This window comes from Fonsecaea erecta, assembly GCF_001651985.1.
Source record: "Fonsecaea erecta strain CBS 125763 chromosome Unknown Scaff3, whole genome shotgun sequence".
Classification (NCBI taxonomy): Eukaryota; Fungi; Ascomycota; class Eurotiomycetes; order Chaetothyriales; family Herpotrichiellaceae; genus Fonsecaea; species Fonsecaea erecta.
Window position 1 is genome coordinate 3,960,327 of NW_017387246.1, and position 24,187 is coordinate 3,984,513.

Genomic DNA, 24,187 nt, shown 5'->3' on the forward strand with positions numbered 1-24,187 from the left:
TGCGCCTATAACACACACATACAATGCATGCACATACCGCTGACCTCGGGCTAGGCTCCCCTAGGCACCCCTTACCCCTCAGCCTTGAGAGCCCCCTTACCTGCCCGACTGCTCATCCATACGGAGAAGACCAAATAGTAATACGAACATCAACTACTCCCCATCTGGACACCCACGGCATTCTTCTCGGTGCTGGATGCGGGGAACGACGGAGCTTTCTGGCTCTGCACTACATCAACGCCTCGGTCTTGGAGTTTGCCAATTCGTTATTATTACAAGCGACGACAACCCACCCACGCTTCCCCCCCCCCCAACCACCCCCAAGCCCGGGATTTTCACCGTCGCTCCATATCCTACCTAGCCTTCAGTAGGCTTGATAAAACCACGTCCATCTTCCTGCCTGTTTGCACACCCTCTCATCATTCTCGAGTCGGGGAGAAGAGCATTGAAGCCACCAGGAAAGAGATTACTGCGTCTTGCTGCTCTTGCCACCAAACAATGCCCAAGTTACTCAACGGCAACGAAGTCGCCCAGCACGCTTCCCGCGATTCGTGCTGGGTCATTGTCTCGGGCAAAGTCTACGATGTCACCGACTATCTGGAGCGACACCCCGGTGGCTCACAGATATTACTGCAGTATGGCGGCAAGGACGCAACCCTCATGTACGAACCCATCCACCCGGCCGGTACCATTGAACGCAACCTCCCCAAGGACAAACATCTGGGTTCGGTCGATCCGGCCACTGTGTCAAGTCCTTCTTCCCCCCAGGTGACACGCGATCTCGATAAGACGGCCCGGATCCCCCTCGCCCACTGTATGAACCTAGACGACGTCGAAAAGGCTGCCACGCGCCTCATTCCTCGCAGCGCCTACGTCTACTTTAGCTCCGCCGCCGACAGCCTAGGATCTCTCACCAACAACCGGCAAGATTGGAAGAAGGTCACCCTACGTCCGCGGGTGATGCGCAATGTCAAGCGGGTGGACATGTCTCGGGTCATGCTGGGGACCAAATTCCGTCTTCCTTTCTTCATCGCCCCCGCGGCGCGGGCGAGGCTGGTGCACGACGACGGTGAACTGTGTTTTGCGAGGGCCTCGGCGAGGAAGGGCATCCCCTACTGTCCGAGCACGTACTCGACTGTGCCGCACGACGAACTGATGCGGTGCCTGACCGCGGAGAAGAAGAAGGTGAGGTTCCGCAACTTCTCGCCCGAAGACGGCGGCACGCTCTGGTTCCAGCTGTACGTGGCGCTCGAGAAGGAGCGCACCCTCGAGTTGATTGCCATGGCAAGGAACCTGGGGTACAAGGCACTGGTCATCACGGTGGACACGCCGGTCGTGGGCAAGCGTGAAGAGGACGAACGCTTCCGTGCCGAGCTGGCCACCGCGAGCGGTGATAATTCCGTCTTGACGGAATGGTACAAGCCCGCCAACGAAGACGATGAGAACAGCCCGCCGCTCCGGGGCCACCACTCGTCCACGCTGAACTGGGACGACTTGCCCTGGATCCGCGAGGCGTGGTGCAGGGGCAGGGACGACGCCGGCCCGATCGCGATCAAGGGCATCCAGACCGCGGAAGACGCCGCGCTCGCGGTCTACGAATACGGCATCGACGCCATCTATCTCAGCAACCACGGCGGCCGACAGTGCGACGATGCGCCGTCGTCCATCCGCACCCTGCTCGAGATCCGGAAATTCTACCCTGAGCTGTTGAAGAAGACGGAGATCTACCTGGACGGAGGGGTGCGGAGGGGCGCGGATGTGATCAAGGCCTTGTGTCTCGGGGCCAAGGGCGTGGCTTTGGGCCGGCCGTTCATGTACTCTGTCGCCATGGGGGATGAGGGCGTGGCCAAGGTGATTCAACGTAAGTTTGTGCTCTCCCATTCCCTTCTCACGAGAAAAAGGATGGTCTCCCCCTTCCTTCACCACCCTTATCCATCACCTCTCTCCACTCCTCACCCGGTTATGTGTATGACCTTCGTCCACCACACGTACATGCATGGCCCAGAAAGACGGACTCGAAATGAGAGAATGAGTTCGATGCTGACCCGATCCTCTTGGTCTCCACACACAGTCCTTTCCGAAGAAATCGAGACCACCATGCGCTGCATGGGCGTAACGTCCCTCGACCAACTGAACCCGTCGTACGTCAACACCAAGATCCTGGAGCTGGAGGTTCCCGATCGTCTCGTCACCGGGGCGGACGACGCGGCGGAATACAGCGAGGCGTGGGTCAAGGGGTTGAAAGCGAGGCTCTAGATCAAATCTGATCAGAAATGAATGCGTGTGTGCACGCACAGCCTCGGTGCCCACGGAAGCTGGACGAATAATCCCGAGTACACTCCCTCCTTACTGAAGCCATACAGACACACAGACACACACATGTATACACATATAAGGAAGACTGGCTGCACAGGGCGTGACTAACTAAGTACGGAGGAAGTGGGTCGGTGTAAGGTGTCTATCTCTTTTTCTGACTTTCTTCTGCTTTCTGGCAAGCGAATATCTGAAAGGGTAGCAGCACTCGGGAGTATTGCTGAATAGAGAGCTCAACGTGCACTTGGGCCACACATAAGAAAAACGATAGATTGCATTCATGACTCTGACGGCCTGTTCACCTCTCCGGCATTGCTGGGCATAGGCCTGTGACGGGGTTGAGACATGTTTTCTTCTCCTGGTGAGCTGTTACACAAGCGGAACGGAAACAGTGGAATTAGCGTTTCGTGACAAGGGTTTGGTGTTGACAAATCTCTACTTCCATGGTTACGATCATCGATCATCGCATTTTGGAACGCCCAAGACGAATGAATCGGCAGGGCATGAATAATATCTTTTGCATTATAACTTTGCGCAGTCATAGAAGGGGGCGTCCCATCTTCTCAGCCGCACTCAATCATTAGAGCGGACAGCAAAAGCAGTGTCAATCCAAAGATACCAATGTGTCCAAAATAATTCTTCCATCCTCTGGAGAAAATTGTCGTGGTCAGGCCGTCGTTGATTAAAAAGTAATACCATAGAATCAAAGCGCCTCCCCGCTGTCAAAGATCCTTATGAATGTTCGTCTGTACAAACGTTGTGTACACTGTCGTCACTAGTATTTATTTGCCGGTGTAGTCAAGCGTCCCCGCAAGCCGCACTTCTTCCACAAACTTGTCTTCATCTCCGACCGACTGGAGGTCCCAATGCCCGGAGTGAGGGAGACGCTTGAAAGGACCCCATCCCAACATCTCCTGAATGTTGCGTCTTTTCAGATCAGCGTCACCCTGGACATCGAAGAGCTGTTGTTGAAGGCTGCCCAGGACGGCCACCGCCGCGCTGGCCAATGTCCGGTCACCCTCAAAGATCCATATGTCCCAGATCCGACATAGGCGGTCGACATCCAGCCCATTGGAAAAGATTGTCCGGAGCATTGGCTCAAAAACTTCTTCACCGCGAAAACCAAGGCCCCCTTGTTCGACGGAACCAAAGAGATATTCATACAAACGGGGGAATTTGATGCCCAAAGTCGACACGGCGTGATTATAAGTGCGATTCGTAATAGCCGTGTCATCGGTCTGAAATGCCAACGGCACCACCCGGTTGAGACAGTTGGCCAGCAGGATAAAGGCGTCTTTAGGGGTCGACAGCTGCAGCAACAGTAATGCTGCGATAAGTTGGATCCCATAGATGTATCCCACGTCACTTCGGTAGCATGCATATGCTTCGCAAACGTCTATGAGATCCTGCCAGAGTGGTCCGTTCCTTTGGAAAAGGTTGAGCTCAGGAAAAGCCGTCTCGGCGTCTCGTTCGATATCGACAAACCATCGTTCCATGCTCCTTTCGTCTCGGTCAAGCTGGCCGCCCCCTCGCTTTTTAATTTCCTTTGCTCGTTGCAAAGCTTTCTCGTAGCTCTGGACAGTAAGACCCAGAGGATTGCCCACAGCTCTTTGCCAAACCTTTCCGCGAAGATTGGGACTGACTCCGCGCCAGCAAAGGTCATTGACTCGTTTGTCGATGGTTGTGATGTCCGTAGTCTCCTCCACATAATAATGCCAAATCCGATTCAAGGACTCCCGGGTGTCATCCTTTTCGCATTGCTGAACCTGCAGCTTCGTACGACGCTTCTTCTCGGCCTCAATTGATGCCGCCATCATTCGTTGGTATTCTCTCAAATGCCGTCTCTCCTCCTTCGGGTCTTTTGGTGGTAACCAGGATGGTCTCGTCCGCGACAAGATAGCCTCCTTTTCCTTGGAAATCGGCATGAAATCCAGTGCACTCTTTTGGATCGGAGGAAGCTGAATGGACGAGGATCTCGAACCACGATCCATTGAAGTTTCAGAGCTGCCCCGTGACGAACCCCCTCGGACTCTCTCGAGCCGTTCCTGTTCCTTCGCCTCGGCATGATATTCCAACGCTTCAGAGATGATTCTTGCTTCCTCACTCAAATCGGCCATGGCAATGTTCCACGATTTTGTCCTGCCATTGAGAGCGTGGCCAGCTTTGCGTGGGGACGACGGATTCGAGGTTGTAGGTGTGAGTGAGACCGACCTTGGGACGGCGCCTCTGTTCTTTGGTAGGCTTTGGGGGTGACGTCCAGGCCGCGGAGGTGCTTCCGGAGCTGTTCTGGCATGTTCAAGAGGTATAGGGCGCGGACTCGGAGCTGGCTGATCTCTTTCCGGGCTTCCACGAAAGCTGGAACGGTGTGACCTTTGTCCTGCAGCATGAGGGGAGAGGGGGACGTTCCACAGACTCGCATCCTCAGGGAGCTCATCGTCGGAATCATGGTATTCTGCCTCTAATTCTTTGACCGTTTTTCTTTGGGGCTGCCACGAGGCACGCCGAGCTTGCAGTCCTAGAGAGTTTGCCGGTGATTGGGGAATTGGTTGAAGACCACCAGCACTGAGCGAGGGAGTCGAGAAGGACGCGTGGTTCCTTCGCTCTGGAGGAGATGACGATCTGGTCCTCATGCTGGAATAAAATGTCTCCGGGCTCGTGAACCCGCGCTTAAAAGTTGCCAGTCTCGAGCCAGCTCCTCGTGGTGGTGCTGAGTCGTGCCTCGATCCTGACATCGAGATTTGGGTCTGTAGTTGTGGGAGCGTGGGCCTCTTCTCGTCCACGCCAGGGTCTTTCGTCTTCATGAGTTCGTGCTGCGAGCCAACGGACTGCGTCGAGACATCGCGCGAATGACAAAATCTCGGCGTTGCATGTTTGTCGTCTTCCAAGCCAATCTCCTCAAAGTTGATTATGTCTGTGTCCAAGCCATCAGGACTCGAAAAGGTGGAGGAATAAGACGACGATTTTGAGGAACGAGACGCGGACAGGTCAGGAGGTGAGCCTGGCACGCTGGTAACGGTCGTGGACATGGTGCTAAGGATATTATGGACGTTCGACAATGCAGTAAGCGAGCGGATTTCAAGGTCTGAGCCTTGCACTGACTTCAAAGAGAAATCATTGAGGTGGTAGCAATTGTGGGCTTTTCGTGTATAGGTCTCGAGAAGTTCTGCAGTTAGCGGGGCGAAGCCAATTTCCGAGCAACGAGAGGTGTTGATGACGAAGTGATCTGGTTCACACAATGTTGTTATATCTGCATGTCGACGGTGTGCTCGCTCTGAAGAAACGAGTGTCGATGTATGCCTGACGTTGTCCTCCCAGTCGACCTCGACAATTATTCCAAGGTCCGCCAACTTCAACGCCGAAGCTTGATCGCGAACAACTGGGATACTTCCCAATGGTGCCGTCCGCCCAGCCCCTGGTAAGGGTGTTGGGGCGATTGGTGGGATTGCGCAAGGTGCTGACATTGTGGAGGACGGGCATGACGGTGGCAGGGCTCCAGCCAGGAGACTATGCCAAACATGGGGAAGGACTGGCCGAGTTAGGGGCTCCTCCATCTGAAGTGACTGGCTGTCAGGAGTTAGACCAGGGGTGGCCTGGCCGGAGAACTGTAGCACCGATGCTGCGACCGCCACAAAGAGTTGGAAAGTTGGTGAATTCCAAGGGTGGCTGGCAGGATTTCTGCTGTGGGTTGGCGGACATCGATTGGGGAGGTTTCAAGGATTAGCAAGTGTCCGTCATGGCCCACCGATGGTTGGAGGGTCCGTCGCACTTGTGGTGCTCGGCAGGAAATCCCTGATGCAATCGAGACGAGCTCGTGCCGTCCACGTCCGGGGATGTCAAAGGAGTATATATCTTGTCCCCCAATGTCAGTCGTCAAGATGAGGTTTTCGGGTGCGTTTCATGCCCAAGGAGATGCGTCGTAGGTGGGACAGGCGTCACGCCGAGACTCGTGGCTTCTGGCCAGAGTTTCGCAGAAAGATGCGGCCGCTGACAGGATTGGGCAGATCGCAAGGGGTAGGATCGGATGCTGAGGCAGTGTGGCTGTTTCACGACCATCAAATGCGGGTGTGTCTGAGATCTGAATTCGGTCTGCCAGGCGTGGCCGTGTCTTCGGTTATCCTATTGTAGGCATGCACTTGTAGCGTCGCTAAGTGTAAATGAGCGAGAGAACAGTTGGTGAGGCGCGCCTGGAAGACGGTACGGGGTTACGAAGTAAAGGAGTAAGAAGTACGGAGTACGGAGATCAGTTGAAAGCAGCACGTAGAAAGATGGGAGAAGTGGTGTTGTTGAAGGCGGCAGGTGGGTGTTTTACCTGTGCATCTGAGGTGGCTGGTGTGACGGGCAAGAGCAGATCGAGATGCCATCCATCAGTCCAGACTAGTCGTAGCATTCCAGTGTTATCGCCATGGCAAAGCTGGCTGGCCAGTCATTGCATTACTGTCTATCAATATACATAGCTGCGAAATGCTTTCTCGTTTTGTTGCAGAAGCCGTGCGATGGCTGCTTCTTCCATGTTCATACTGGGCTGTGTGCTTTCTCGCAGCGATCTCAACCAGATCAGCAACTCCTTATACTGGCTCTGTTTGCGCTCGAGAATACTCTCAAAGGCCACTGCGGCGATCCAGCACATTTGTCGCCGGCTGACATGCCTGACTTGCGCATTGTTGCCATTCTTCTCGCAACAAATCTTGTTTCCCACCGAGATGAGGTCTTCCATCACGCTTCGAAGGAGCTTCTGCGACGGTTGTCTCCTGGCTGCCAATCCCGTAACATACTGGTGCATCTTCATCGCTGACTCCATGAAATTCCCAAGCAGTGTCGAGACTACTTGGCTCCGGCTGTTGAGTGACATGTCCAGCAACATGGCATGCATCTGCAGTTTGAGAGAGGACAGAATTTTCCTTTTCAAAGTCATGCCGGGTTTCGAACCACTTTCCACTGTCAGTGCATTGCTGATAAACGCGTCTTTTTTCTCTCTGTCTTTCCTCAACTCCAAGGTCTTCATGTGGATTTCCATCCCACAGTACGGGAAAAAGGTGCTCCCGTGAATTCGTGGCACTTTCTTCCCGTTGATAGTCACGTCAAAATTGACCAGAGACTTTTCGGCATTGACCTGGATCCCGTAGTGCTGGTCACCACTTGCCATAACCTGGAGAAACCGTCGAGCAAGCTTGTTGTCCGTCGTGATCAACAAGAAATCGTCAATGAGTCGCAATAGCAGGCACGATTCCCGCATTAAAAATCCCAATTCGTTCCGCTCGAATGCACCGTAAAAGTAGCTGCAGAGAAGGCTGCTGAGAATTGAACCTTGGGGAATGCCATCAATCTGCTTCATGTACTTTTTGCCAATCTTGATCATGCTGTCTCCCACATGACTTTCGAGGAGCTCCAGTAAGGAATCTCGATTCCAGATTCTGTTGTTTCCTGTGTCCGCGATGACCACATGGCGTTTCCCGGAGGCTATGTTGGACACTGATGCCTCCGAGAGCACCGCAAAAGTATCAGCTGGGCGGGCCATGCCCGCGAAGCGTCGCCTCACACCTTCATGGACTGTGCACCGTCCAAAATTCCTCGCCTTGACTTCAAGGTGTTTCGTTGTCCGGTATGATGCTTCAATAAGTAAAGAGCTGGCCAGTCGCAGCAGAGGTTCTTGGGGAATGGTGTCGAAGCAAGATTTGATATCAACCTTGACGAAAAACAGAGGAGATTCCGACCCGATTACCTTCTTGAATCCCGCCACCTTTCCGTGAATGTCACCAACTGATAACAAGGCAGAGCCTAACGGCGCAGGATTGCGTCCTCGTTCAAAGTTGAGCACTTGAAAGACAGGGGCCAGTTGGGCGTTGATGCTGTCTCCGAGAAGTCTTTTCCCACCCTTCAGCTTCGGTTGACGTCGCCTCAAGTTTGTAATGGGTCTTGCACCTTGGTCCTTCGGCAGCAGACGAAGATGGCTATATCCCAATGTTTGAGATTGTAACTTTTGCCGAGCTTGGCCTGGTCCGATTGGAGTATACATGTTCAGCCTCAGTGCTGCAAGCGTGGGCTCGGAGAGTTTGCGCCATACGTCCTGCCGGAAATAGAACAACCGATAGCGGTGGGTGGAACTTTCGGTAACATAAAAGTGCGCTCGAATGATCGGTATGAGTAAAGAGTCAAAGATGTAGTAGACAAATTCGTGAAAAATCTCGAGCCGCTTTTTGAAATCGGACCTGGACAGTCTCCCATCTAAACATTTTGGTCCTACTAGCCACGCAATCGACCTTACATGCATTCCTTGGACAACCTCGTGCAAGCTCATGGTCTCAAATCGGCGCATTCGAACAAATTCGTCGATCCTGTTCATCATCATTTCATAATTCTGCTGACCGCCCGGGCCGGTTCCAAAGGCGTTGCGCGGGAGCAGATGAGAGATGACCGAGCGGCAGAATGCCGAGACCCTCGCCAGAGGAGTTGAATGTGGTAAAAACGAAGACTCTCCGTTGTTACTGCTCCAAGTCAAGTTCGAGTTTGTTCGTGACATCCCAGATGGTTCGATCTGTGTGGTGAAGAGTCCAGAGGCTCCTGTGGACGATAGTCTTCCGTTCCTCTGGATGAGAGGCTCTTCATAGCCCATAGACGGTAGAGGGCAATAATGTCTCAAGAGCTGGCTGTAGGAACATGATTTGTGGTTTTGATGGATTTTCTGGACGAGGCGCATCGGATCACCACGAAGGCGACGTGGCGACCAAGTCAACGACTTTTTTTTCAGTCCAGTGATTTCCTGTTCGCGGACCGTGTAGTCTTTGAACCGATGCGCCGTCTCGCTCGGTTGAACTAGTGATGTGAAAGCATTGTGCAGATCGAACTGGCGCGGAAAGACGTACTTCAAAAGGTGGACTGCCTGGTGCTGTTGCGCAGCATCCGGCAATCTTTGTAGAATATGAGTATGGTGAAGCCCTACTTTGACCTTGCCAACAGCGTTAGAGAAGGGTCTAGCATAAAACATGCGATTTCTGACGAAGCGAATGTCCCCAAGTGGCCGCTCTTGACAATCACGTCTCTTCGGCAAGATGCCCTTTGCTGGAGGTTTACGTGGAATCTGAGGCAATTGCGAGAGTGGAATACCGCTCAACTGAAAATAGTTGCCTCTTCCACTTGCTATCCGAGTGAAGACACCACAATCCAGGAGCAGGCTTGAAAAGATAACTTCACCGTCAACTCCCAGCAAGGAGAGGATATCAGGCCACGGAGATGATTTCAGAGTCATCAGATTGTCATTGGGATGTTTTCGGAGAATACCAGGCAGAAAAGGTGCCGGCTCCCCATGCTGACATCCCTGATCCTGAACAATTCTGCCTCGTTGGAGTCCATGGCAGAGAATGTGCTGAGGTCGAACCCCATTGACAAAATTGCTTTTGAAAAGCAACCAAATGACGAAGTCGACAACCTGGAACAATGAATCAGGAACTCATATGACTGGCAATCATCGACCTGGCATGTGTCCTACCTCGTCTATACAACATGTTTGCGTTCGGTCTGTATTGGCATCTGTGGCACGGGACTGGCTTTGAGTGAATGTAGCAAAGTCGGTTTTCCGAGACTCTTTGACAGAGACAGAGGCGTTTTTGAGCACACCCACCAGGCAGGTGTCCAGTAGGCTATCGGCATCGTTCTTCCCAAACGTCGCAAGCCTCTGCCTTCGAGCACGAGACGTGGGAGGTAAGGCTGCCAGTAGATAACTCCTTAGCGTGCAGACCTTCGGATAGTAGGATGATAGCACAGCATGTTGTACGGAGGCGAAAAGAGGCTGCGGGTCGGCGGAATGGTGATTGGCTGATTTCTGTTGCTTGGTAGGGCGATTGGACGCAGCGTGTGCGCATTTCCGTTTTCTGCCCATGAGCGCGATTATTTACATGTGTGAGTGAGACGCGACTGTCGCAGAAGCTTGGAAGGATGGACGCGTTTCCCCAGGACGAAGGATATGGAAACTCTCTCCGCAAGGGAGATCAATATACTTTCCCTTCGACAGGAATTACCCCAGTCGCGATAAGAATCAACATTCATCCTCGAGGAAATTAAGATGCGTTTCTCAGTTGGAGGGGCCGGAGGCCCCGTGTGTTTCTGGTTCGGGCGTAGACGCGACAAGGGCCAGGGATATATACGTATGATATGTTGCAGTAGGAGCGTTCAACGCGTTCCAGCTGTCATGTATCGGTCAGCAAGGTCAAAGAGCCTAACCCAATTCCAATCAACGCGTACCGTGATCGCAAGATCCCCCTGTAAGTTGAAGAGGGTTTCAGACAAACATAGTGTTGCTGAAATACGAGTAGGTGGCAGAAGACGATTGGAGAGGGTGCCACTGTGCCTAGTGAGCCGCAGATTGTGCTTTCTGGGGTGAGTGGTTTGGCTCCGACCCGACAATAAACCCTGGTAACTGAAGATAGGCGTTGAGGGCGTATCCAAGCCGTTAACGGTGATGATGATGGTGGGCACTTCGTCGTCTACGCTGTACTGCTGAATGGGGATAGTGAGTGGAATGCTCCCGGAAAATTGGGGACTTGGCGAACGGTGAGCGGAGAGAACTGAAGTTTACCTAGCGATGATCCCGCCTAAAAAGGATGAATCCCCAGAGGTCTCACTTGACGGAGGGACGATACAATGCCATTGTGGTGGCATGGGCTAGACCTATAGATGAAAATTCATCGATAAATGAGACCCTTTTTGTTGTCTTGCTCTGGCTTTCCATGTCCGGCAGTTTGCAAACAATGGAAATAGTTTAGCAGGAGGTGCGGGATGTGCAAGAGGCGCTGGTGACGCCCACTCTTCAGGTAGTCCGTAGTCTGTTATCGCTAAACCTTCGCCTATGGCTATGGCCAATGCTTGAATATTGCACCCTGGATCTTGAGGTCCCCGTACCCGTCGAGCCCGCCTAGTCCCTCTGGACCGCCCGCGACTAGTAAGTAAAGGAACATTAGTGTGCTGCCCGCGCCGCTATTCACTCTATGCCGCGCTTGCTGGTCCGATATTAGTTGGCATATTCACAAACCACATCTACCTGTACCATCATATCTCTTGCATGACCGTGCTCCGCAGCCTGACCATGCCATCTCTATTCTCTCCGGCATAAAGATTCCTCCTGCATTGATTTCCACTACATCTTTGGTCGATCGAGGGGCGTTTTCACGTCTCTCAGGCCTGGTCGGAGCAGCAATACAGACGTCAAGTGTCCCTGCGCACCCCGTTTCCCGCCTTCAACTGAAGACAGATACAACTACAAACAATTCCCCACGATCTCTCGCCAGCACCTCGACGACAAGTCCATTAACGTGCTCTTCGCATCGAACGAACGAGACCGTAAACGTCTTTGGCCTGAAAGCTTAACAAACACGGGGCTATTCTCCTGCGTCCACCGCCCTGGACTCTGGGGTGACGGGTTGTTGAGCGACTGGTGCCCATTTATGAGGTTTTGCACAAGAGAAGGACACACTCAATCACATCTTGACGGCAGAGAGAAGGACAAAAGAGAAGTTTCACGGAAACCAACCATGTCTAGCCTGGGTCATGCATTTGCACCGTAGTATTCACCATCACCGTCCAAGAAGGAAGGTGTCTCCCTGACTTGGGCCGTCTCAACATGCCTTCGGCGGTGTCGAACCAGAGCAACTACTACACCGCCCACCATCGTCGTCAATCTTCTCAGTCGCAAACCAACCTGCCAGATCAGATCAGAAACCCCGGCCCACAACTCCAGTCGCCTAATCGATCATTGGTATTCCTCCCCTCTACAGCCTACTCTGCATCACAGCCTGCGACTCAACGTTCTAGGACGTCATCACTCTCTAACACGTCAAGGTCAACCTCGAGGCTGGATTCTGTCACCAATGAGGATGTCCAGAATGACCCACGCGATTTCTATCGCCAGTATCAGGATCCTTTGGGGAATTCATCCCTGGTGGCCCTGCACCAAGAAGCCATACGAACGGACCCGATTCAACGGGTAGAAGACCCGCCCGTCACGGCTCGAAAATCCAGCTTCACCGCCGACGACAGAATGGCAAGGGGAATCAAAAACTCGGGGGGTCCTAGGAAGCTATCGCTGAATACCCAGACTTTGCCTAACGGGAGTTACGAAGGAGAACATGCGAAATCTTCTGGGCCTATGCCTAATTCTTTGAAGTCCAGGAAGGCTTCATTTAAAGATCTGGTCGCCCGTTTTGATGCTTCGCCTGACGACGTCCCACCTTTGCCCACACAACAAGTCTCCCGACCCGCCTCGAGAACCGCAAGCCCGATGCCATATGCTTCAGTGGAGATTTCCCACTCTTATCACCCGTCAATTAAGCGATCGCAATCAAGAATGGCAGATGCTTCGAGGAGAACAGGGAGCGCATTGGGATTCAGAGCCGCATCGAATGACAAGTCTGGTCACTCCAGAGATCCGTCCTCTGTTGGCGGGTTGAGTCAAGTAGCCAGCAACCCCGAAGTCCCGGCTGCTGGCCGACAATTACTGTTTGGTGAGGTACCTTCCTCTGCAGCCAATCTCCCAGCTGCTCCGGGCTACGGCATCTACAATGCTCGCCGGCGACGAGGCTCAGAAGGATCCCCCATGCATAGTCCCAATCCAATGTTTCCAGCGAAACGTGGCCATATTCAAGCGCCAGGTCTCCCAGTCTCACCTTCGGCGATGCAATCCCATATGTCTGAGTACGCTTTTAACGGCGATGCCCATTTCCGACGTCCACACCGGCGAGCAAGTAGTGATGTGTCTGGACCGCCTTCGAGGGCCTTCTTGCAAGATCGAACGCCGTCCCCCAGTGCCCGAGGCGGCAGTCATAAACATGCGGCCGAATCATCAACGAAAATAAACGCACAATCTCGAATCCCAGTGAGTACAAGACACCAACGTATCGCATCAGACTCTGCAACGATATCTCCGACTGGTCGTCCAGCTATTGTCCCTCACCAACAGCTCCCTTTCCGGGCTCTAGAATCGGGATTGAAGACATCAAGTCCTTCTCCATCAGGAGAGCGAAAGCAGCACAGTCCTAAGCGGCAGCCACGATCTCCTGTGCAAATAAAAAGTCCAAATAACCGTGGGCGCCCCTCTACCACAGCGAATGGTGAAAAGAGTCCTTCTCTTCGAGCAAATATCATTGCCCCTCCGCCGAAGGTTTCCCCGCCCCTCCGAAGCTCCAGGCCCAGACTCCCCGTGTCCTCTGCCACCACAGCTGCGTCTCGAGCGAAGATGGCTGAAAAGTTCCAGACCATGGCCAAGCAACAAAGTGACAGAAAAGCTTTCAGGCGACAGAGACCTCCAGAGCTTAGTGATATCGATCTGAAGGCTCGCCGGCTAAAAATCACTCAAGCTCTGAGCCGATCCCGAGAAGGACAGGACCTGAAAGGTGGCAACCCAGAGAATCGCGGCAACCCGGCCAGTCGGCCAAATAGTCTGACGCCTTCCTTCGAAGATTCCGACGGTTCCGACCAGCGACAGGAAACGCTCGAAATTCCTGCTGTCGTTGTGAATGAAGCCCCAATCGACACATCCGAGGAGCGTGCGTTCTACACCGGCATCGGAGAGGGCTCACAGGATCAACGGGCGTTCACCCAAACAGCTTTAAAAATCGTAGAAGGAAATGCACAACATCCGGCTGGTGAGGTGGACTCGCCTACGCTTGGTCATACTGAGCCTGGCTTCAATGGAATTCCGTTCAGCCTGAATACACATCTACAACCTACACATGACGACCAAGAGCCTCAATCCGCTGTCACAGAGGGTACTGTGGCGACTGAGGCCACCATGATCGATGCCGAGCCGCAAACGGATACATCGCGGCTTCAGACTGCTGGGCTGTCACTCCGCAGCCAAATTAATGTGCTTCGAAGCCAGGACTCTGCTTCACCCCTGTCGTCCGCTTCCCAGGCGTCCGGCGAGCTTTCTGATCACGCTGATCAGGTTTCTGTTCATCTGATGCTTCGCGACACAACATATCTCGACGACGATGAAGCTGTCGAGAAAGGTTATAGGCCCTTGGTATCTCTGTCTCAGCCGGAGCACACACGCCAGCAAAGCGAAGGAAGGAGTTCGTGGACGTCTTCAATAGAAGATACACCCGAATCCGAGACAGGCGACGAGCCTCACTCCGTTGTCCAACCACCTCCACCGGTCCAGAACGAAGCAGAGGCTGCTCACGTAGAGTCTGATTCACACTCAGCGTCAGATCACTTGAGCGTGGGGGATGGCTCGAATGGTGAGCACCATGCAAGTGACGCCTACACGATAGTGAATAAAGTTCTCCAGCAGCAAACGTCTTCAGGGGTCGTCGACCAACAGCTCGTAGATGATATTTATCATCGCATCATTCAGGCTTCGCCGGATTTGGCCGACGTGGAGAACGTAGATGAGGAGAGAGTGCAGCGGTTGTGTCTGGAGGAGCTAGAAGAGTATACTCGTCAATGGGATCAGCTCGAATCTTCACGTCCGCAATCACCGGAGTCTTTTCAGGCCGAAGCAGAACCATTGTCCAGTCATAACACGGGCGAAAACAATTATGACAATAACACCAGATCCCCAGAGATTCACGCTTCAAGTCAAGTCACCCAACCGCCGCCGCCATTGCCACCATCAAGCTTCCGAGCGCATCATCGATACAAATCTAGCTTGGACAGTGCAGAAGACTGGGCTGAGACTTCTCCATCAGTTGGCGATTGGATGCAGTTTGCTCTGAAATCACCGACTGAAGAAAGGCAACCATCTGCCTTGGCCCACGAGATCTTCTCAGAGGCTGGATCAAGAACCTCGACAACCGAAGCCTATCAGGACGTCAAGCATGAAGAACTCGAACAGCGGACGGACGATTCTCTACCAGGGGGTGCTGAAAGCAACATTCCACGCCCACCATCTCATTCTCCACCACCGCCTCCGCTCGTGAAAATGCCCACCATTGATCAGACTTCTTGGTCTGCCCCAACAGGCATAAGACCAGCCATGCCCCAAACTGCTCCACCAGCTAGGCCGCTCACAGCATTTTCTCAGATATCTGCCAGATCAAGCATGGATCAGCAGACGATACAATCCAGCTCGCATAATACTCGGCCCTCAATCGATGACCAAAGTCCCGAGCGACGGCGGCTGAAACAAAGAAGACACGTCCTTAAAGAGTTGGTGGACACTGAGTATACCTACGAAAGAGACATGAGAGTCTTGTGCGATATCTACAAGCAAACTGCTATTGCCGCCATAAATGACGAGGATATCAAGATTATATTCGGCAATGTGGATCTCGTACAACAGTTTTCCAAAGACTTTCTGGCTTATTTGAAGCAGGTCGTCAGGCCAGCTTATATAATGGAAAGATCTGATCGACGAAAGGACGGCAATCGAACCTCTACAGTCCAGAGCTCTGCAGCTTCTTTTGATGGCAGTGGCGAATTGAACGACTTTGAGCGCGACGAACTTACACGGGTGGGCACCGCGTTTGAAGCGTCACTGGTTGACATGGAGAAAGTCTATACCGACTATATTCGAACGCGGCATGCTGCAAACAAGAGGTTGGAGGCGCTGCAGTCGTCAGCCGCTGTACGAGAGTGGCTTAAAGAATGCAGCGAGAACTCGAGCGACATTACCAATGCTTGGAGTTTGGATGCACTTCTTGTCAAACCAATACAGCGCATCACCAAGTATCCTCTCCTACTCAATCAGCTTCTGGAGGCGACGCCGAATACTCATCCTGACGTCGAATTTATCCGCAGAGCTGCTCTTGAGGTGACTGAGGTCAATGTCCGGATCAACGAAGTCAAGAAGCATACTGAGCTTGTCGACCAGGTACTCAACCGCAAGCGGAAAGAGTCCGATGTTCGAAATGGCTTGACCAAAGCGTTTGGTCGGCGTGCAGAAAAACTAAGGCAACATGTGGGCATCAATGAAATATATGAGGATCCAGAGTATACCAAGCTCAAGATCAGCTATGATAACAACATTGCGCACCTTTTCTTGGTTACGAAGGACTGTCAGGGCTATATCGAAGAGATCACCAAATGGGTTAATCGCCTGTGTGAGTTAGCAGCCGCAGCCGAGGCCTGGGTTGATGTTGGACACACGAACCACACGCAAGCCGAGAGTAAACTTCGACAGTTTGCTATTGTTGTTCGAGGCGTCAATTCGATTGCACTTCCCGACCACAATGAGCAGGTCATACGACGCGTTGTCCAGCCTATGGAAAAGACGGCCGCGATGCTGGAGAGGTTTAGATCAGATTCCAAAGGACTGATTCAGAAGCGGGACAAGCGGCTTCTAGACTACAATCAATTCAAAAACAAGAAAGACAGAGGCGAAAAAATTGACAAGAAGATGACCGAGCGTATGGAACAATGGGAAGCTCTGAACCTCGAAGCCAAAGAGAGAATGAAGCGACTTCTCCGATCAACGGCTGATCTTGTTCACGCTTGTCAGGCCAACCTTGTGCAACTGCACCTCAATTGGTTGGCCATGTGCCGGCAAAAATTCTCGGCCGCAATGGAGATTCCCTTAGACAAGTTGGAAAAGGCCGATCTAATCAAAGACTGGCAAGAAGACTTTGATTTCCAGGAAGCAACTGCACTGTCCCTGAGCATCTGCAACGGGTCATTGCTTGCAGAGGCGGTTAACATGGTTTCGTTCTTGACTCCCGGGTCGACACTGATGGGTGATGAGTCCCCCCGTCAACCGTCATGGAACAGCGCTCCAAAGCGATCTGTATCAACGTCGGAAGATATGCCCCCGTTGCCATTGAAGGACCACTATCACCGGAACAGTGGAGGCCCCATGAGTTCTCAAAGTGACGACCACACCGAATGGAGTTCTTCCACATTTGCCAATGGGCGCATCCGGACCGGCTCAGCTGCATCTGGACGGATCCCCAAAACTCCTGAGACAGGAAGTCGAGGTGTCTCTGCATCTCTTCATACTGTCAACAGCACGAATGTATCTCGACCAGGGACTAGTCCAGGACTCTCGGCAGACAGCATCCAGCCAGCTCCTCGACTGAGCTTCGAGGCGCCCTCCCCATCACTCGGTGAATTATTAACCGAATCTCCCATGGCCGTGCGTCATGTATCCTCATCTACATTCTATTCGGCGTCTCCGGGACCAAATCAGTCACAACTCCATCTGCCGACCACAAGTGGAGCCAGTATATTCTCTTCCGCCATGCCCATGGAAGAGAATGTGGAGGTGGAGACACCACCGACGAATCCAGAGCCACGAAGAGAGCCCGGGGTTCTGTTCACTGCAGCTAGCGTCTACGAGTTTAATATCGACCGCTCCCGGCAGCAAGGCGGGTTCCGTTATCTCACATACGTGATTGGGGAGATCTTCGACATTATTGCTGAACATGGAGAATTGTGGTTGGCGATCAACCAAGACGATCCGACAAGAGAAATTGGCTGGATCTGGAACAAGCACTTCGCTAAATTGGCGGAATGAGCTGGTCACAGAGGCTCACAATAGCGTATCTCATGACAAAGTCTTGGATAAACTGGTCTGGAAAATACATGAGTCACCGATACGCGCAGGATCATATTGCTCTCCGTATAAGGAATCATTGACGATCTTTACAGGGGAATGCACGTGCCTTTCGACCACGATGGCGTGCTGGCTTGACGAGTACAGTGCTTACCAGGTTTCAACGATGGATTTTTCTTTTAGTTTCTTTGTCGTTCTAGCGTTCTAGCGGATTCAGGGGACGGCCGGCGTTGACATGTACCACAAAGCAAAAAAGGAGGGGAGCAAATGTACAGTATTATCAGAACGGCCATGACTTGATGGAAGATGGCCTGAGACGCTTAGTTGGACACGCTCTACCCAGAAGAGAGAAAATGAAAAGCAAACTTAAGATATGCACAAGTCACCACCTCCACGTCAACACAATCTTCGTAGACATAGTAGTAGTTATTTTGATATTTGGAGGCGCTGATAACTACCCAGTGGTTGAGCGTGGAGGCTGCGGCTGAAGTGGGCGAAGTGAAGTGACGTACGCAGGGAGTCCACCACGCAGAAGACGGTGGAACAGATCGAGAAACTCATCCCGCTCAACCAACATTTGAAGGCGAGAGGCGCTCGACGTGGACAGCCCATTTTGGTGTCTCTGTATAGACATTGTCCTTTGCTCCTGCCATGAATTCAGCATGAAACCTCGTCGACCCGTCAGTGAGTGGTGAGCCGTGAAGCTATCACCGATCCCGCAATCCGCAGCCTCACCCTTCAGACGTCGACAACAGCTGTCCCCCTTTCCTCAGATTCCCAGCACTGAGCAGAAAACCAACTGGCAAGTAGATCAAGATGCCTGATCTGCATCCTTTTGGAGGGCGAATGAGTCGAGCGTTTGGTAGATCGGTAGGTGCAGAGATGAAGATGGACTTCTTTCAACCCCTCCCACCATGGCCACATATCGCTGCCGCACCTCATACACGTGATACAAAATAGTTGTATCTTCTGGCTAACTGAAACGTCATGGACATGAAGCTTGCCCCAGAAGATGCATACTTAAGCTGTGAGTGCCTTTGATCCCACACCTGTGTTTCGTTCTGACCAAGGTCATACAGATTACGATGTTCGATGTCAGTATTCCTGCGTCCCATGCCTGCACCTGATGGCTTCCTACAACCAAGATCATATACTGAGACAAAGTGAGGATATAGTGACAAGAGAAGACGTATCAGTGCTGAAGAATGACTGGTTAACGGATAATGTATGGTTGTGTCCATTGCCACGATGACAAGGCTCCTGAGGCTGACGGTTCTGCTACCTGTACAGGTCATCTCATTCTGGGAAGAGTAGGCACGTCCTAAAACCTACCAACGAGAGATATCAGACCTAACGAGCATTTGCTGCCAGGTATCTGGAACGAGAATACCTCACCAACTACAAACACTCACACATTGTCCTTCTCCGCCCCACCATGTCCTTCATGCTCATGCAGACCCCAGATCCTCGGACTATAAAGGTATTTCTGCCACCAGAATGCGGCCCTGTTGCGATCGATCCCTTTCCTCACCTTGATTTACCTTACAGGACGCTCTTCCCGACTTTACCAACGTCACACATATTTTCCTCCCCATCAACGACAACCACTCGGCATCGATCGCCGAGGGCGGCACACACTGGTCACTGCTCTTGGTATCCATCGTCGACGGCGTCGCATTCCACTATGATAGCATGCCACCCGGAAACCAGAATGAGGCCCACTACGTCACCCAAAAATTCTCCAGGCTCATCAACCGACCTCTCAGGTTCATTCCATTGACAGACTCCCCGTTGCAGGACAACTCGAGTGATTGCGGGGTATTTGTCTGTCTTAACATGCGGCATTTACTGCTGAAAAGACTCTTGATGGTCCGAACGGACGCCAAGGTCAGCATGAGTCTGGGTGGGAGGAGGGTGGACGCTTCTGCTGGGAGGAAGGAGATGCTCCGCATCATTGAGGAGTTTCGCAGAGAGGGCGAGAGAAGACGATCGTAAGTAACCAGACTTGTTCTATCTTGTGTCGTATCAGGGTTGTCCTCCACCTCTCAGTCACGATTCAGGTGGAAAGGTCGGAGCGCTGATGGCCAACAACCCCTGTTGCAGGATAAGCAATTCCCCCCATCCGGGCCGGAAGTCAAAATCACCACCACGGATCGACTCGCCGAACACGAGAGCAAAGAGCAATGAACCAATGAGCCAATGAATTGATGCAGATACGGTTTGACACGACACGAAGAGACGACTTCTTCAACGTTTTGTAATGACTGTTTGATGAAGAACAGAAAGGGCAGACCCGAGACCCGAGACCCGGGACCCGGGAAAGTTGTGTGTGTTATACCGTTCGTGGTTAAGGGAAGGGACACGTTATGGTCCATGTGCCCCAGAGAGATACAGAGAGAGTTTGTGCACGAGGCTTCACGTGGGTGGATGGTATGTCATGGTATCAGCTGAGACTTTCTGAGCAGGATAGTTAGTCCGATTCCTGCAAAATGGACACGATATGAGATTTTGTACCCAAAGCAACATCAGCGGGCATGTTAGCGAGGTTCGATCATGTGTCTCTTTCTAAGGACTCGCTCAGGCGAATGAAAGGTCCAGGTTCCTCAAATATCAACGTGCAGCTGAAGGATTCTGCAAGCTGACGTGCATTCCAAACCCCTGCCGGCAGAGCTTTCCAATGCAGCGCAGCATTGGGGGAAACGAGGAGAACCTGCCATCCAGAAAGAATGCTGGGGACGCCTGGTCTTTGTCCCTCCATTCTCTGCCATCTGATAGGTCTGTAAGTGTTTATTCGAGGTTGCTCTACAGACGAAAACTACCACCGCCATCGCTGCTGGCACAGACCATCCCGTTTTCGTCTTGGGAACCTGGAATTGCATCTCGGCTGGAAACGCCGCGTTGCCCCCAGCCCGTTTTGCCCCTTGATCATCGACGCACTTGAATTCATCCTCTATTGCTGCTCCTAGCGAAGGCTGTCAACCCTCCATTCTCCACCCCCGAAATACCATTGGATACACTAGATAGTGTAGATGAAATCGGGCCTCATATCGCCCAACTTCTCAATCTCCTCCTCAGTCTTACCTTCCACCCAGACATCCCTTTCACCCGCCCTACGCTTGGCATTCTCTCTCCTCAATAGGACATGCTGCAGGATACTGCCACCCAGAAGGAAGAGAGCTTCGTAGCCGAGGACCACGGCGTGGCCGGGTCGGAATCGAGGCTTGTCTTGCGCACGATAAACGTTGCTGGACATGATTCCTATGCCACGCTGTCAGCATTGTCGTATATGCTTTCAGGGTACTCTCGTTGCTCCAGAAACTCCAGTGGTTCGGGAATACACCCAGGAGGCATGAAATCCGTATATATGAGTGCGGAACCCAATGCAGAGAAGAGAGCAGTGATTCCAGGGATTCCACATACCATTCAGGTTACCCCATCCAATCACGAATCCTAGGGCAATACCTCGCTTGTAGACACCTTCAACGTTGTTCGCCGTCCAGGTGATTGTGTTCGGAATGCACGGATATATTCCCATAGCGCCCAAAAACGTACCTGCGTATTGGACATGCGGTTCTCCTGAGCCCAGAAGCATGGCGAAGCCGATTATGCCGAAAAAGGCCATCACCATATTGCAGTAGCCTAACCCGTGATGTTAGCACCGGAGGTCACGTGAAGGGCGAAGGAGTTAATGTCAAAAGGGAAGGTGAGCCGAACCTCTCATTCTGCTCCTGTCCGCAATAAACCCGACAAATATCGTTGTCGCCGCCGCCACCGCATAAGGTGGCACACTGAGTAGCTGTGCATGAATGCTTTTATAGCCCATTTGCTGAATAATTGTAGGCAAGAACAAACTGAAAGCATAAAGCGCGCCATCACAGCCTTGATAAATGAGGGCGCTGGTCCAAGTTTTCCAGTCCTTGACAGCTGCCCAGAAATATTGCATTTTGAATGCTTCGTGCTCGGCGCTAGATTGCTTGTCAAGTTTCAGACGCCGGATCACGCGACGCCGGTCATCTTCACTAAGAAACTTGGCCTCATCCGGGAAATCGTGGACCTATACTATGTCAGCTTGCGTAGGTCCCATCTAGACTGACGCTATCAGACTTGCCATGAAATATGACAACCCGGCAATGATGATCGTCGCAAGACCCTCCAGGATAAAGATCCATGCCCAGCCTGGCTTCCCTCCCACACCATCCATCTGGACGATGGCCGCGGCTAGCAAGCCACCAAATGAACCGGCAAGAGCCGCTGCCGAGAAGAAGATGGCTGCTCGGATGCCAAATTCAGAGCGCCTGTACCAACAGGACAGGTAGTAATTGACGCCTGTGATGAGGTCAGGATGAATCTCAAGGACGTGGAATATCTGACGAACCCGGAAACAGGCCAGCTTCAGTCAAGCCAAGGAACCATCGCGCCGCCATGAGACCGGAGAAGTTGTGGACAAGGCCCATTGTGGTCATGCAGATGCCTGGGGAAATAGGACTCTGATCAGTGGACTGGCACGCAAATGAAAAAAACCAGAACCAAATGGAGGGAATAGCCATTTTGGTGGACATTTGGCTGGATTAAGCCTGCTCACCCCATAGAACCATGATCGTAGGAAGGAATCTGGACGGCCTGAACCGCTTCAACAAAATCTGCGTCAAAGGCTCAAACAACGAATACGAAATGAAGAAAATGGTCAAGGTGTCATTGTATTCGTTATTAGTTAGGTTCAAGTCTTCTTGAAGACCGTCGATTTTGGCATTTCCAATATTGGTTCGGTCCAAGAAGGAGATCAGGTAGAGCAGGCAAAGCCATGGGATCAGCTGGATGTCGAGTTTCCACAGCAGTTTGCGATCCTAAAGGTATCAGTTTTCCGATCTCACGGAAGCTCGTACGAAGTGTCGCTTACGATACGCTTCCGCTCCTCTTCACTGAGGCCTTCGTCTGGGTCTGGGACCGCGGCAACAGCAACAGGAACACCGCCTTCGATGTGTTTCTCATTCTCCGATGGGTAACGAGCATCGTCGGAGTCGGAGATCTTGGGACTAGCTTTTTCCATGACCGTAAGCTACAACAATTGGGTGCTTGGGCCTGAGTACAACAATGAGGACAGGGATGAAGTATATATGGGAACGAGATTGCCACAGGAAAAGAATGGGTGGTCGTACAGACTCTCCCCAGGATATTTTTAATCAGGATTCTGGAGCAACGGAGGACGACCGCTTACCGGTGGATGGTCCGCAAAATGCCTTCCGGGGTAGATATTCTGATTCAGAAGGACGAAAGGACGTCAGGCTATCCTTGCATTGTCATGTTGTCCTTCCTCATGGGGTCCTAGTTCTGTGGGTGACGGTGAATTGTGATGGGAAGAACGTGGATGATGGGCATGGGTCGATCGTCGTGTGGAACCATCAACGAATGGTGACCAGCCATTGACGTCGATCCCAAGAGATGTTGTGTCGGAGTCATTCTAAGCTTCCCGCACCCAAGACACGCTAGAAGATAGTGGACAAAGCTCCCACTGGCTTCTAGAGCTTCAACGCTCCTAGGTGGCCCCGACAACGGATGGATGTTGGTCAGCCCAGGCAAGGCGGGGGGGGATCAAGGCGCAACGGTCATTTGCCGATGAGGTAGTGTCAGCCCACCATGTTGCCACAGCCATTGCAGAAAACGAGGTCGCTGCCACTGATGCTGGAAGCCTCCCACTCTGCTTAAGGATTTAGGCGGAGGAGGGTGAGTTGCTGCACTGATGATTCGCTCCAGCAGCTGCCTTAATGTCCTTCAGCGACTTCGGTTGAAGGGGAGGAGATTCCAATGTCACGTCGCCTGATGTCTTCATGCATGACCTGTGTGACGATCGGCATTTGTGGGCACGGGCCATCGGCGCTCTTGACCGGAAGCTTCAGGGGCCCGCTGGGATCTGAGCGTCGGCCTTCTGGAGAAACATTCCGACCTTTTCTCAACCATGTACAGTTCTTTATTTTTTTATTTTCTTGAGACTGTCACGTTGTGGGAGCTTATTCTTGAGCTGCTCAGCGAGCACCTTCCCTGGAACACTCTTCGAAGCTCTGACACCGCTGCTGAGGGTGCGACTATCGCAAGGAAAAGACTAATGGCCACGAACAAGGAAGGACTTTCAATCTCCCTGGCAATTTCGCAGTGATTAGCGATTGGAACAGTTAAGGGCTCAATGCACTTGACAAAGTTGGAAGCAATAAGGTCATTGTTGTGTTGAAGTACTGTGCAAAATGCCTTTATGTGAAGGTAACCGAACAGGAGCATCGGATGGATGTGAAAGCCATGGCTCTGGTCGGCGACGACATCGGGAGGAAGGTGAGTCTGGGCCGAATGCTGGGTGCTGAGATTATTCAACAGAGGGATATCTCTGGATCAATTGTTCAAGGGCGG

The 24,187-nt window shown here is 52.4% G+C and overlaps 7 protein-coding genes across 7 annotated transcripts; 3 read left to right on the forward strand and 4 right to left on the reverse strand.

The window, feature by feature from the left end:
- Positions 1–498: 498 nt before the first annotated feature.
- AYL99_04687 (hypothetical protein) lies at positions 499–2,256 on the forward strand (the record flags this gene model as incomplete). The annotated part of the gene is made up of 2 exons (XM_018836199.1): positions 499–1,861; positions 2,072–2,256. The coding sequence occupies 2 exons, from the start codon at positions 499–501 to the stop codon at positions 2,254–2,256; spliced, it is 1,548 nt and encodes a 515-aa protein (XP_018695849.1).
- Positions 2,257–3,095: 839 nt separating this feature from the next.
- AYL99_04688 (hypothetical protein) lies at positions 3,096–5,339 on the reverse strand (the record flags this gene model as incomplete). Its single annotated transcript, XM_018836200.1, has 1 exon — positions 3,096–5,339. One exon carries the CDS (start codon positions 5,337–5,339, stop codon positions 3,096–3,098), a length of 2,244 nt encoding a protein of 747 aa, XP_018695850.1.
- A 1,415-nt stretch (positions 5,340–6,754) lies between these two features.
- Positions 6,755–9,556, reverse strand: AYL99_04689 (hypothetical protein; the record flags this gene model as incomplete). The annotated part of the gene is made up of 1 exon (XM_018836201.1): positions 6,755–9,556. The coding sequence occupies one exon, from the start codon at positions 9,554–9,556 to the stop codon at positions 6,755–6,757; it is 2,802 nt and encodes a 933-aa protein (XP_018695851.1).
- A 2,367-nt stretch (positions 9,557–11,923) lies between these two features.
- Positions 11,924–17,752, forward strand: AYL99_04690 (hypothetical protein; the record flags this gene model as incomplete). The annotated part of the gene is made up of 1 exon (XM_018836202.1): positions 11,924–17,752. One exon carries the CDS (start codon positions 11,924–11,926, stop codon positions 17,750–17,752), a length of 5,829 nt encoding a protein of 1,942 aa, XP_018695852.1.
- Positions 17,753–18,778: 1,026 nt separating this feature from the next.
- On the forward strand, positions 18,779–19,786 carry AYL99_04691 (hypothetical protein; the record flags this gene model as incomplete). Its single annotated transcript, XM_018836203.1, has 5 exons — positions 18,779–18,818; positions 18,871–19,016; positions 19,082–19,101; positions 19,163–19,271; positions 19,340–19,786. The coding sequence occupies 5 exons, from the start codon at positions 18,779–18,781 to the stop codon at positions 19,784–19,786; spliced, it is 762 nt and encodes a 253-aa protein (XP_018695853.1).
- Positions 19,787–20,850: 1,064 nt separating this feature from the next.
- Positions 20,851–22,245, reverse strand: AYL99_04692 (hypothetical protein; the record flags this gene model as incomplete). Its single annotated transcript, XM_018836204.1, has 6 exons — positions 20,851–20,855; positions 20,906–21,049; positions 21,212–21,430; positions 21,506–21,845; positions 21,882–22,117; positions 22,167–22,245. 6 exons carry the CDS (start codon positions 22,243–22,245, stop codon positions 20,851–20,853), a joined length of 1,023 nt encoding a protein of 340 aa, XP_018695854.1.
- Positions 22,246–22,359: 114 nt separating this feature from the next.
- On the reverse strand, positions 22,360–22,838 carry AYL99_04693 (hypothetical protein; the record flags this gene model as incomplete). The annotated part of the gene is made up of 2 exons (XM_018836205.1): positions 22,360–22,635; positions 22,689–22,838. 2 exons carry the CDS (start codon positions 22,836–22,838, stop codon positions 22,360–22,362), a joined length of 426 nt encoding a protein of 141 aa, XP_018695855.1.
- Positions 22,839–24,187: the final 1,349 nt, after the last annotated feature.